Below are 14,861 nucleotides of genomic sequence, written 5' to 3' on the forward strand. Positions count from 1 at the left end.
TAATGTGAGAAATTATTCTGAACTTTATAGCTGCATCAACTGTCTAACTAACACACTGACTGACTCTTATTTCTCTCAAAAATCTATCTCTAAATGTATTTTATCTATCATCTAATCTCTTCTACTCACTATGAAACACACTCACTGACACTAATCCACTATCTATCTGTAGCAGCATTTCCTGGTTGGGCTGTTTATAGTGGCTATGATTTATATGACTGTCATCCACTGAGTCATCTGTGACTCACACCTATACCCCTCATGATTGGCTGTACTAGAGGAAGGGCGGCCTGCAAGGCATTATGGGGAAGCCTGCTGGGCCGCCGCTCATGGTCATGTGATCCTCTTCTCTGTCTTCTTGTTTTCTTCTGATCTGTACAGTGGCGTTGCCATTTTGAGCGATGCGTGTGGGATGAATTTAACAATGTTTTGGATTCGCTAAAATCTGAAACTTTTGGGAAATTCGTATCTAATTCAATTTGTGTACAATCGATTCACTCATCTCTATGCAAGAGTAGTAAAATATAAAAAAATATATACATGTATCGCCGTAATCGTACTGACCTGCAAAATTAAGTTACCATGTCATTTATACTGCACTGTGAACGCAGTATAAACAGCCCCCCCAAAAAACAATGGTGGAATTGCTGTTTTTTTCTACCACCCCCTCAAAATAAAACGAATTAAAGTTATACATTACATTATATGCACTACAATGGAGCCATAAAAAAATAAAACACGTCCTACCAAAAAAAAAGCCCTCATATGGCTAGGTAGATGGAAAAATAAAAAAGTTATGGATCTTGGAATGTGGTGATGAAAAAAACTAAAAAAATCAGTTTCCAGAAATGCAGCATGCCCTACATTCATCCATTTCTTGTAAAATGCCCATAAAAGTCTATGGAAAGTGTTTAAAATACAAATATGATCTGCCTCTGTATGTCATAACTATTGCATCCATTTTCAAAAAGGGCTGTATTATGTAATTTGATTATCTAGAAGACAGCCCATCAGTATTACAAATCTGTAATACAAAATCTGATGCAACATGATCCATAATACATCCGTATTGAGGATCCATTTTCCGTACGTTTACAAATACATTCGTGTGAAAGTGGCCTAAAGGACATGCGTGAAAATTATAGAATTGTTTGAGTTCCACAAAATGTTATGATTGAATCAGGTGCATTTTCCCACCAATGTAACATAATTGTTTTGTCATTATACACTGATATTATCAGTACAAGTTCTTATTATTGGTTGCACCAGCCAAAATATCTAAGTGTCTATGGCCATCTTAATGGGTGCCAGATTCAGTTTTTATGTGAAGTGTTACCATAAAAATATTCCTTCTCTTTTTACAGCCCGTAGTCCAATTTTTACTCACTTGATCACCAGTTTAAAGGGTTTGTGGACACTAAGAGCTTTTGGACGGCAGCCATATTTTGAAACCCTTTTTCATAAGGCACTGAATTTACATACAGCAAACTGGTTTCTCTACCTGTCCACACTTCGATGGTTCCAAATGACTATTGAGATGATTTTTGTCATTTTTTTCTGTGCTGTTGCATTTATCTCTATTGCAACATCAGGTATCGTACACTTGAAGTCTTTTTATTTCCAGTTATTCAGCTTAAATAACCAATATTATAAAATGTCACCTGTAAATATAAGTCCCGGAGTTGATATCTTCTGTAAAGGTCTAGAATTTGATGTTTTAAACATTTCTGCCAACCAATATACAGTGGCTGTCATTACAACTCCTTATTATTACACGGCCCATTTCTTGCACAACTTGACAGATTTATTATTCACACAGAATTTCCTTCATGGCCATACTTGCATAGTAAATACATACGTACACAAAACACACACACACACACACACACACACACACACACACACACTTAAACACATACAAACTGTGTCACACATACAAACACATATATGCATACATTCACACAAACAGACATATACAAACAGTGACACCCATACACACACACACACACACTCACTGTGATAAGCATACACACATATAAACATACATTCGTACCCACACAGACAGACATATACACACACACACACGCGCACGCACGTACGTACGTACGCACGCACGCACACATTCACACTGTGACACACACATTCACACACTGCTACACACACACACACACACATATATATATATGTGCATATATATATATATATATATTATTATACTCATTACACACAGAGTGATCTATTTCCAGCATTTTTTTCTTTTAATATTGATGATTATGGCTAACATTATTAAGTGCTATTACTATCTTCTACATAATCTGATCGGCGCTGTAATGTAGATAACAACAGTGGTTTTTATTTTGAAAAACGATAATTTTTTAGCAAATTATGAACAATTTTAGATTTATGCTAATTCGTTTCTTAATGCCCAACTGGGCTTTTGACCAAGTGGACATTGTAAAGAGAAGTGTATGACGCTGATCAATCAGCATCATACACTTCTCTCCATTCATGTCCATCTGTATTCACAGCACAGCGTGATCTCGCGAGATCACGCTGTGCTGTCACATACACCCACATTAACTTTACTGAAGTGTCTTAAGAGTGAATAGACATTGCCTCCAGCCAGGATGCGGTCTATTCACACTACCGACACTTCGGTAAAAATTCTGTGGAACTTAATCACAGCACAGCGTGATCTCGCGAGATCACGCTGTGAATGACAGCACAGCGTGATCTCGCGAAATCACGCTGTGCTGTTTGAGTAAGTCCCACAGAAACTTTACCAAAGTGTCAGGAGTGTGAATAGACATCGCATCCTGGCTGGAGTCAATGTCTATTTACGCTCAAGGCACCTTGGTAAAGTTAATGTGTGAGTAAGTGACAGCACAGCGTGATCTCACAAGATCACGCTGTGCAGTGAAAGAAGCTGGGCTAGAATGATGAGAAGTGTATGAAGCTGATTGGTCAGCATCATGCATTTCTCTTTACAACGCCCACTTGGTCAAAAGTTAAAAAACGCCCAGTTGGGCATTAAGAAACTAATTAGCATAAATCTAAAATTGTTCATAATTTGCTAAAAAATAATCGTTTTTCAAAATAAAAACCACTCTTGTTATCTACATTACAGCGCTGATCAGATTATATAGGAGATAGGGCACTTATAAACTGGTGACAGAGCGTCTTTAATGAAAACCCAATATTAGCATATTATTTAAGCCCAATTTCAAAAATTATTTTTAATACCGAAATGTAGGCCTACTTATAAGTATGTACAGTATATGCAGTCAATACTTGGTCAGGGCTCCTTTTGCATGAATTACAGCATCAATGCGGCGTGACATGCAGGCGATCAGCCTGTGGTACTGCTGAGCTGTTATGGAAGCCCAGTTTGCTTCATCACTGGCTGTGGAAACTTCACAAAGTAAATTTTGCATTTCATTTGGAAATCAAGGACCCAGAGTCTGGAGGAAGAGTGGAGAGGCATCAATCCAAGTTGCTTGCGGTCCAGTGTGCAGTTTACACAGTCAGTGATGGTTTGGGGAGCCATGTCATCTGCTGGTGTTGGGCCACTGTGTTATATCAAGTCCAGAGTCAGTGCAGCCGTCTACCAGGAAATTTTTGAGTACTTCATGCTTCCCTCTGCTGACAAGCCTTATGGAGACACTGATTTCATTTTTCAGCAGGACTTGGCACCTGCCCACACTGCCAAAAGTACCAATACCTGTTTTAATAACCACAGTATCACTGTGCTTGATTGGCCAGAAATCTCGCCTGACCTAAACCCCATAGAGAATCTATGGGGGTATAGTCAAGAGGAAGATGAGAGACACCAGACCCAAAAATGCAGACGAGCTGAAGGCCGCTATCAAAGCAACTTGGGCTTCCAGAACACCTCAGCAGTGCCACAGGCTGATCACCTCCATGCCACGCCACATTGATGCAGTAATTCATGCAAAAGGAGTCCCGACCAAAATTGAATGCCATACCTATGAATATCCTAATTCTAAAAATACGGAAAATAATATTGACAATTTACTAAGGAAAATCTGCAATAATACTGTCATAAAGTACTCCAAAAGATGGATCACATGACATGAGGCAAATTTATTATGTCTTAGAAACTTTTACAACTACCTTGACAAAATCTCTGGAAAAAATATGGCATGACATGGGCCAAATTCATAAAAGACATGTGACACAAAGTATTATTGTACATGTATGCTTGAAGTGAGGTGACATAAGCTAGACAAATGTATCTAACATGCCTAGCTACATAGTTTGCTCCATTTTCATTAGCTCAAACATTGCTACGTCTCACAAAAGTAATGATAAATCTGATCACATACTGTAGTCTCTTACAGTATGTGATCATTTTCCCTGTTGTCTTTAAAGGTACTCATACACTGTAGACAAAACTCGTTTGAACCTGCCGATTTCGGCAGGATCAGCCAACGATCTCATTTGACTTTCCCCGGATAGTATATTGGAATTCAACATGCCGATCCTTTGTTCCCACGAGAGAAAACCTGCTGCCAAAGGTGTCTAGCAGCAGCTTATTCCCCTCTCCCGATTGAAATTAACATGCGCGCTCAGTCGATCGTGAATGTTTTTCGGTGAGGATGGGAGAAATAGCTGTCGACTAAACAACCTTCAAAATAAAATTAACCTGTACTGTTCACACATTTCAAAACAAAGCTTCAAATCCAAATTTATGCTGTACTGTTTCATTTAAAGCCATTAAAACTATTTCCTGACTTTCAGGTGCTGGAAGAGAAAAAGTTGGAATCGTTTTGACTCTGGCCATGAATATCATGAATACTCTACAGTGGGCAGTAAATTCAAGTATTGATGTGGACAGTTTGGTAAATAAATATTAGTCAACCTAAACTTGTAAACATTTCTGTAGCGTGGAAAAGTGACATTTTAATATATAGAGTGTCTTCAAAGTTATACGCTTTGTACAGTTATCTATAGATGTACATGAATTAATTGTACATTAATGTATAAATGAGTACCTACTGGTGTCATCTTGTAAATCATCATATTTGAAGTGAATCAATATATAATATAATTGCTGTAATTCTGAATCAACAAATCATATTCCTTTTTTTATAGATGCGCTCAGTTAGCAGAATCTTTAAGTTTATTGATCTCCCAAGAGAAGAAGATATGTTGAGTAACAATAATAACAATAATAATAGTAAGGATAAATTGTCAGAGGTTCTTATCATTGAGAATGAATATACCAAGAAAGATCCAGATTGGCCATCTGGGGGTCAGATGACTGTTAAAAACTTGTCTGCAAACTATGTGGAAGGAGGTCAAGCTGTTTTGGAAAATATCTCATTCTCGATTAATCCTGGCCAAAGGGTAAGTTCAATACTAACTGAGTTAATATATAATTAATACACTATTGTAATGCTAGAATCTCATTTTGCATATAAGTATGCCCCAAAAAATATTTGGCTAGCACATGTATTTTTGTCAACAACTTCAAATCTTATACAGATACAGTATATCCACCCTTACCTTTGATTGAATTTAGTTAAGAACTCCAATTTCTCATTAAACAAATTCAATGCAAATGTCGCAACATGCTAGCAAAATCCTTCATAACCCGCAATTCACATCATAACCACTGAACACACATAGATACATATAGCACAGACATCACGTGACAGAATATCGCAAAATATTTTTTTTCTTCAAAGCTGGTCATCTCAGGATATATTAGGATATAAGATAAGAAAGGACACATCTGTATGTATAGAAACATGATCCTTTACTAAGGTTTGGATTTATAAAACAGCAGATAAAGCCTTACCGTGAGCATTCATGTCCTATAGTACAAATATATGAGCTGGAAGGGAACAAGATTCAATGGTATGGTAGAATAGCAATGTTTTTCATATTGTGCTGTCAATATGAAAGCCCTACATTTTTGGCTTACTCCTTCAGTATTAGTATGAATATCATATTTTCTGTGTATAAACCGACGGCATTTATTGTAATTCAATCATACTTAACCTTCCATTAAGTAACCATATATATATATAGATCCAAAAATCAGGCAGCACTCCAAGGTATAAGCAAAATAGCAAAAGGTGCTTTATTGATCCATAGAAAACACGACGTTTCAGCTCAACGCAGGAGCCTTTCTCAAGTGAACAAATTCATGTCATGACTACATATATATAGGAGAACCAATTGGTGTATATATACTAGCTTTTATACCCGGCGTTGCTTGGGACGTTGACTTACGGTATGGATAGAGTAAAAGCTCACTATTTAAATACCGCTCAGTATGAATTTAATTGCTACCTCTCGATATGCTAGAGAGTATAAATAATGTTATTGGAAGCATAAAAGAAATTAAATGAAGCAATATATTCATTACAGATTTAGGCCTCATGCACACAAACGTAAAAACGCCCGTAATTACGGGCTCATAGACTTCTATTGGCCATAGGTACCTTCCCGTTTGCTTACGGGAAGGTGCCCGGGCCATTGAAAAATATAGAACATGTCCTATTTCAGGCCGTAATTACGGCACGGGCAGGCCAATATAAGGCTTCATGCCCACTTCAGTCTTTTTCTTCAGGCTGCTAGCCATTTTTCTGACGGCTAGCACCCTGACCCATTCATTTCAATGGGGCCATGCACACTTCAGTTTTTTTGACAGTCTCGTTCCTCTGTTCCGACAAAAGTAGAGCATGTCCTACTTTGGTCCGAGATTCCGTGACCATGAGGCCCATGCAAGTCAATGGGGCCGTCAAAAAAACTGAAGGCACACCGAAGGCATCCGTGTGTCGTTCGTGTGTGACGGAGCTGTTGCCTAGCAATGGCCGGGCGGGCAGAGGTACACATGCAGACAGATACTGCACTGCACTAATCGGCAGCCCCTTCTCTCTGTCAGCACTGATAGAGAGAAGAGGCTGCTGATCAGTGCTGGAACGCAGTGATATTAAGAAAAATAAGTTCATACGTACCCCGGCCATTGTTTTGGTGACGCGTCCCTCCTCTGACATCCAGTCTGACCTCCCTGGATGACGCGGCAGTCCATTTGACTTGAGGAAGAAGCAGGCAAGCAGGAAGGTCTGGGTAAGAAGTAACTTTTTTTTTTTTCAGGTTTTTTTAATGAACCATTAATCTATATTGTGAGCGCCGCACATGGTATTCCCTGTCCAGCGGTAGTCTCTGTCCAGGGTGCTGAAAGAGTTAAGGGGCTGCACTGATCAGCAGTAACTCTTTCAGCACCCTGGACAGTGAGTCCCGCTGTACAGGGAATAGCATGTGCGGTGCTCACAATATCGTGTACATAGTGTGAACGGGTTTCAGTTTCCTCTCGGAAACTGAAACATGGAAGTGTACACGGAGTACACACGGGAAGCACATGGTTCCAATCACGGACACACGGATCGGTGAAAACGGTGATGGAAGTGTGCATGAGGCCTAAAGTCTATGGGGCTCCCGTAATTGCGGGTGGCTACGTGTGTGTGCACCCGTAATTACCGAAGCGTTGTTAGGTGACGTCAGGGGATAGTCACTGTCCAGGGTGCTGAAAGAGTTAACTGATCGGCAGTAACTCTTTCAGCACCCGGGACAAAAACTACCGCTGGAGTTAAAAGTATTAAAAGTTAACTTACCCAGAACTCCTGCTTCTTCCTCCAGTCTATCCTCCCGGGATGACGTTGCATCCCATGTGACCGCTGCAGCCAATCACAGGCCAATCACAGGCTGCAGCGGTCACATGGACTGCTTTTAAACCAATGAAAAATCGGGCTTCAAACAAACTTTCCAAAATATATATTAAATGTGGTCATGACATGATTTGTTCACTTGAAAAAGCTCCTGCATTGAGCTGAAACGTCGTGTTTTCTATGGACCAATAAAGCACCTTTTTCTACTCTGCCTGATTTTTGGATCTAACTGCAGCAGGTTTATTAGCCCTGACCTGGGCGGGCTGGCACCCACATACGATTGGAAAAGCTGTGCTGCTGACATTTTGTTTGGTTATATATATATATATATATATATATATATATATATATATATATATATACACATACACGTGCTGGTTGTTGTGCACCAGTGATGCAGCTTATAGGATGCATATTATTTAACCAAATACAAAGTAATTAATGATCTATGCTCCTTGATTCACTTCTCTTCTACAAGCTTTAGGCCTAATTCATACGAACGTGTCTATTTTGCGTGCGTGTAAAACGCAGCGTTTTTACAGCATTGTGGTTCAGTGTGACATCCGTTTACGCGTCTGCGTGTTTTACGAGCGTATGTCATCCTTATCTCACGTGTATTTTATGTCAGCAAAAAAACTGAAAGAGGTGTTTTTCTTTTTCTCATCATTTCTTTAGCAACTGTTGCGTGAATCACGGACAGCACAGCACGTCCCTGTGACGTCCGTTGTTTTAACGCGCGTAATACGAACGCTCGTGTGAATAAGGCCTTAGTGTCTTTTTCTCTCATTTTATATCACTGTATTTTTAGAGTATCAAGGTATGTTTGCTATGTATTCAGATTATACATACCAGCAGATTATACTTCCATTTACACATGAGGGTAAGGCCAGTTCCACATGATCATAATACAGACGCATTTCTGTGCCCATATTATGGACACATATCTAGGCCTGACAGTGAGTCTTTTAAACCGAACTGCATCATAGGTCCCTATGATGTTGCTAACTCGGGTCATCAGACACACAATTGGGCTGGAATTTGTAGCCGCAGTATTGCCGCAGAAAATCGTCTGTATTAGGGCTTATTTAGACGAACGTGTAATACGTCCGTGCAACGCGCGTGATTTTCACGCGTGTCGCACGGACCTATGCTTGTCTATGGGGCAGTGCAGACTGTCAGTGATTTTTGCGCAGCGTGAGTCCGCTGCGTAAAACTCACGACAGGTCCTATATTTCTGCGTTTTTCGTGCATCACGCACCCATTGAAGTCAATGGGTGCGTGAAAATCACGCACACCACATGGAAGCACTTCCGTGGGACGTGCATGATTCACGCAACAGCAGTCAAAAGTATGTTTGCAAACAGAAAAGCACCGCGCGAAAATCACGCAGCCGCGCATCCTATGTGATGACACACGGAGCTGTTAAGTGCCTTTTGCGCAAAACGCACACGCTCGTGTAAATCCCCCCTTACACTCATATGAAGCTGGCCTTAATAAGAAAATGCATTGATCTGTGTGGGTGCATTTGTATTTTAAATATATATTAAGATATTTTTTTATCACCAACTTTCTTTAAGAATGTATTTTTCAATATTGTCTTCTGTCTCCACAGCAATGTTTCACACTGTGAAACACATTATTTGATGTGGATGGTTTTAATATATTCAATTGAATGATTCCCTAAGTTCAGCTACATTTGTTTTTCTGTCTGGGCACATATATTTTACCTCTTGAACTATACACTCTCTTAGGTATAGTGCTCCTTAAAACACATGGCTTTACATTCATTTAAATATCTCACATTCCAGGTTGGCTTATTGGGAAGAACTGGTTCAGGAAAAAGCACCTTGCTGTCCGCCTTTTTGAGACTGTTGTCAACTCAAGGGGAAATTCAGATTGATGGGGTTTCTTGGCAGACATTACCACTTCAGAAATGGAGAAAAGCCTTTGGCGTTATTCCACAGGTATGTTTCCAATATGATATTGCTATGTGTATATCTAAGTTTACAGTATTTACAACTTGATTCAGATTCATCTGCAAAAACAAGAAAAGAGTAAAATGCCTTTCTTGTTTGTCTCATTGGGGAACACAGATTGTTTATATATGCTGTTGACACTAGTAGGCATCACACTAAGAATAAAAAAGTGCTGTCCCCTCCTACAAAAAAACCCCTCCTGCAGGCTCTGAGATAATTCAGTGTAAGATTAGTGTCCGTAGAAGGCTGGTTCAACAGACTGTCTTTCTTTTCTTTTTCTTTCCGTTTAGCTTGGAAACAGGGACAATGCTGTCCCCCTGTCTCACCCCTTTTTGGCCGGCGCACAGTGTCAAACAATTGTACCGTTGTCCACCTGCCAATATGAAGACAAGAGAAATTAGAGCGCATTCTCCTCTGTCACCCACCAGCCAAAGGGTCATCCCTCTTGTTTCCCACCTGTATCCCGCATCACGTGTAGCTGGCACACGCAGGGCGCATGTCTGCAGGGGTGAAGATGGCTGGACGAAGAAGGGTTAGTCTGAGATTCAATCACTCCCCATCCCCCCCCAGATGCACATTTTTGGTGCTTTTTTGGCGCTCCTGCTAGGAACCCCGCAAATGTGCCATTCTCTGCATTTCACAAAGAGCCACAGAGGGGGTCAGGAAGGTGACATTACTGTTTAACATATCACCATCTCTCGGCTGCCTTTTTTTTTCTGCTATGAGCCGGACGCCATTTTGTGCCTCACTTTCCTGCGTCTTGGGGGGGGGGGGTGATTTCCCTGGCTCTAGTCTCCTGCTGGGATTGGTTCACAGCCAACACATGACTACTGGCATCTAATCGTGGCACGGAAGGCAATGGATCCATCATCACTATCTTTCTTTTATCACTCATTAGCCCGGACGAGCCGGGGACATGTCAACAGGACCTCCTGCAGGACTGATGCTACTGGTGCTAGGATCGCACCACACTCTCTGGAAAGAATAAGATCTGCCTTTTAGTCATATACCTAGAGGAACTTTATGTAACTCACTATGCTTGCTCACATGCCGGCCTCCAAGCCAAACATCTCTGGACACCCCACTGATTGCGCCACCATCTCAGCCACCCCCACCATTGCCCACGGCTATTGTTGATGTGCCAAACCGGAATAGTCTAATTCCCTCTCCCGGGTCAATGGTAACCTCACTAATGTCACCCAGTCGAAGACGGGGAGCTTGGTCCGCCTTTCCAACCAGCCTTCTCTGGACTCTCCATCCACAAACTCCTCATGTGGCAGGCCCCAAGTATGGGTCAGATCTGCTCACTCTCACCCGCCATCTGTATCTCCTATCTTATCAGCATCTGTTTCCTCCACCCCTCATAGGGAGGCTTTGTCTGAAGTAGATATTTCAGATTCCAACTCAGAATTTAGACAAAGAACAATCCTCTAATCTGTCATCTACTGTGAACAATCTTATCCAAGTGATCAGATATACCTTACAGATCACTGATGCGGAATTGAGACGGCCAGCTTCCTTCGTCCCAGATGGTCTCATAAGTCCTTTCCCTCTCATTCAGAGTTTGAAGAGATGGTCTCCAAGAAATGGAAGCATGCTAGCAAGAAATTTACTCAGGATTCACGTTTGGAATTGATGTACCCTTTACCGGAAGGATATATCCTCCATGGCCTAAATCATCAGTGGGTGGATTCTCCTGTCTCTCACCTGGCCAAATCTAGTACTATTTCAATGGCGGACGCCGCCTCTATTCACGATTCCTTAGACCACCGCATAGAGTCCTTCTCTAGGTCCTCCTTTGAAGCTACTGGCTCGGCATTAAGACCTATTTTTGCTTCTGCATGGGCCACTAAACTTAGTTTCCACTAAATGGGTTTGCCAATTCCGTCATGCTGTTTTCTCTGGGGCACCCACTGAAGAGAATTAGTAGACCTCTCTCCTCAGTTGTCTAGTGCCACCAAGTATCTCTGTGAAGCCTTCCGGGATGCAGGTTGCCTTGTGGCCATATGCAGGACTGCTTGGCCTAAATGCTGTACTGCCGACACGGTTTCAAAGTGGTCCCTTAAACCTGGAGCAGGTAAAACCAATTCAGCCTGACGGTGAACCCCCACTTGAGTCTCATGGGAGGGGGGGTTTCTGCTTTTCAAAGTTGTTTGACTCACCCACATTTTGGATGCCTGGGTGTGGGTGTCATCTCCTTTAGGATACAAGATCGAGTTTGTGATGGTATGTTCACATGACCTATTTTCAGATGTAATTCGGGCATTTTACACCTTGAATTACGCCTGAAAAGACGGCTTCATTACGTCTGCAAACATCTGCCCATTGCTTGCAATGGGTCTTACGATGTTTTGTTCAGACGAGGTGTAATTTTACGCGTCGCTGTCAAAAGACGGCGCGTAAAATTACGGCTGCGTCGAAATGCAGGACACTTCTTGGGACGTAATTCGAGACGTTTTTCATTGACTCCAATGAAGAACAGCTAAATTACGTCCGTAAAAGACGTCGCAAAAAACGCGAGTACATGCAATTACGTCTGAAATTCAGGAGCTGTTTTCTCCTGAAAACAGCTCCGTAATTTCAGACGTATTTGCCGTTGTCGTGTGCACATACCCTAAGTCTACCCCCTCACAAATTCTTCCAGTTCAATCTCTCTTCATTGCCTGCCAAGGCAACTGCCTTTTTCAGGTAATGGATTCACTCCAAAGTTAAGAAGTGATTACCCCTAGGAATTTTGTGGATTTTACTGCAATCTCCTTGTCAACCCCAAAAAGGATAGCTTGGTTCACCCTATCCTGGACCTCAAACTTTTAAATGCCTATGCCAGGGTTTGTCACTTCCCCAGGGAGTCCCTCTGCTCTGTCATCGTCTCCATGGATCAGGTAGATTTTCTCACTTCAGTGGACATCAAGGATGTTTATGTGCATGTCCCTACTTGCCCGTCTTACCAGCACTTTCCTCGCTTTTTCTCAGTCATTCGACGACTCTTCTGTCCAGCCGCCTGATCAGGGCCAGATGGCCAATGTCACCTAAATCATCAAGGAGGGAAGCAAAGTTGAACAGCAGTAGTGGAGGTCACCAGGATTCTGGAGTGGGCGGAACTCCACGTTCCTGTTCCATTGGCAGTAAACATCCCAGGGGATGACAATTGGGTTGCGGATTCCCTCAGTCACAAATGATTCGACCCAGGGTAGTGGTTTCTCCATTCCAAGGTGTTAGACAAGATTGGCTCCAAGTGGGTTAAGTTAGACATGGACTTGCTGGCATCCAGTTTTTGGTTCTCTCTGCATTGCAGTCAGCCACGTTTGAGCCTCTACAAGAGATCTCATTAGGTATTTTCACTTGGAAGGTCATGTTTCTCATAGCTGTGACCTCTATCCGGAGGTTTTCTGAGCTGGCAGCACTGCCCTGTCATCTGCTTTGTTTAAGTCTTCACCAGGATAAGGCAGTGCTGCGTACTCTAAGTTGCATTTACCCAAGGGGTCTCCTACTTCCACCTTTCCAAGGATATCCTTTTGCCTTCCTTCTGCCCGTTTTTGGTGCATCCTAAGGAATGTTCTCTTCATAATTTGGATTTTATTTGCGCTTTGCGGGTCGACCTCTGGCTTACTTCCTTTTTTTGCATATAGGACCACTTGTTTGTGGTCACGGACGGTCCAAGGAAGGGTTTAGTGGCATTTAAGGCCAATCGACTGACTAGCCAGATCAAGGGGAAGGAAGCCTCTTCTGGATTATGACCCATTCCACTAGGGAGGTTGGTGCTTCCTGGGTTGTGTGGCATCAAACTTCTGCTCTTCGAGTGTGCAAGGCCTGGTCGTCTCTACACATGTTCACTAAATTCTAAAGGGTGCATACTTTCGCTTCAGTGGATGCTTCACTTGGTTGCAAGATCTTGCAGGCATCTGTGGAGTAGATCATCACTTTCTTTTATTCTTATTATTCCCACCCATGAGGACTGCTTTAGGTAGCCCTACGGTCTCTGTCCCCAATGAGATGAACGAGAGAGGATATTTTGAGTACTCACCAGAAAATCATTTTCTCGTCCAGTCAATTGGGAGGGACAGCTGGGGGGGGGACAGCTGGGGGGGACAGCTCCCACCCCTTGTTTATCAAGTTGATAAGGTTGTCTGTTGCACATGTTTATTTTATCTGGTTCTGATATTTTTTTTCTGTTTTCTTTGTGTTTTTCTTCTCCTACTGCTTCTGCACAGGCTGAATAATCTCAGTTCCTGTAGGAGGAGTATATTCTTTAGGAGGGGCCAACACTTTTTTTTATCCTTAGTGTCACACCTCCTAATGGCTACAGCATATACATATATAGTCTGTGTTCCCCAATGAACTGGACAAGAAAAGGGTTTTATGGTAAATACGCAAGAAATTCTCTTTTTATTTTTCCTTTGACTGTACTCCCTTTTAGAAAAAGCCTCAAAAGAGGCAGTAGCTGCCCAGGTCAGTGCTTTTACATTCTCCAATATCAATTTCTTTGGTGTCCACTAGTTTTGTGCTCAAAGTTTTGGCGCCCCATGTCCTAGAATGTCCCTGATGTCCAATAGCTTAGGGCCCCAGCTAGTCAATAGAATTCCATGTTTTGGTGCCCTAGACAGTAACTAATTTCTGGTGGTTTAATACTTCAGACAGTGCCTTGTGTTAGGCATACTGTGTCCTCCAGTCTCCACAGTTTAGTGTTTTTTTCTCCCCTCTTGGATGCACAACGGTTTGGTTTCCCGGTATATGTCATTTAGTGGTCACTTATGCACCTGCTATAATTCCTTCATCTGCAGGCACAGTAGATATTTGTTATTATTATAGTTCACTTCATTAAATTCATTCCCTGATGACAAACCAAACAACCATTTTTTTCTCTGATCGTCGAATGACAAACCATTTCCCAAAAATAAATGTTTTGCAGAAGATTCATTGCGGACTTACCTTTTATAAAAAAATTTAGATGTACATAACTTGTTTTAGTATGCTTATTTTTAATATATAGTGTGGTAATATTTCAGAACTACTATACCAGATTTTGCCAAAAAATGGCAAACCTTGTATATTTAATAGGTACACCTATATTTAATAGTGTCACTGGAGGAAAATTGAACAGTTAACTGGCTTGCACAGTCCTTATGTCTTATCAACTATTCTCAGTAGGAGAAAAATCCTGTCCTGTTAGTTAATGTACTTGATC

At 41.5% G+C, this 14,861-nt stretch overlaps 1 protein-coding gene across 1 annotated transcript in view; it reads left to right on the forward strand.

Annotated features, from left to right (window-relative positions):
• The window catches only part of CFTR (CF transmembrane conductance regulator), a 214,717-nt gene that overhangs the window by 160,030 nt on the left and 39,826 nt on the right, over positions 1 to 14,861 (forward strand). The window contains exons 20-23 of the mRNA XM_075857129.1: positions 1,365 to 1,592; positions 4,762 to 4,862; positions 5,116 to 5,370; positions 9,509 to 9,664. Coding sequence (XP_075713244.1) covers positions 1,365 to 1,592; positions 4,762 to 4,862; positions 5,116 to 5,370; positions 9,509 to 9,664 — 740 coding nt within the window. The remainder of the gene's footprint in view (positions 1 to 1,364; positions 1,593 to 4,761; positions 4,863 to 5,115; positions 5,371 to 9,508; positions 9,665 to 14,861) is intronic.

This window comes from Rhinoderma darwinii, chromosome 3 (assembly GCF_050947455.1).
Source record: "Rhinoderma darwinii isolate aRhiDar2 chromosome 3, aRhiDar2.hap1, whole genome shotgun sequence".
Classification (NCBI taxonomy): Eukaryota; Metazoa; Chordata; class Amphibia; order Anura; family Rhinodermatidae; genus Rhinoderma; species Rhinoderma darwinii.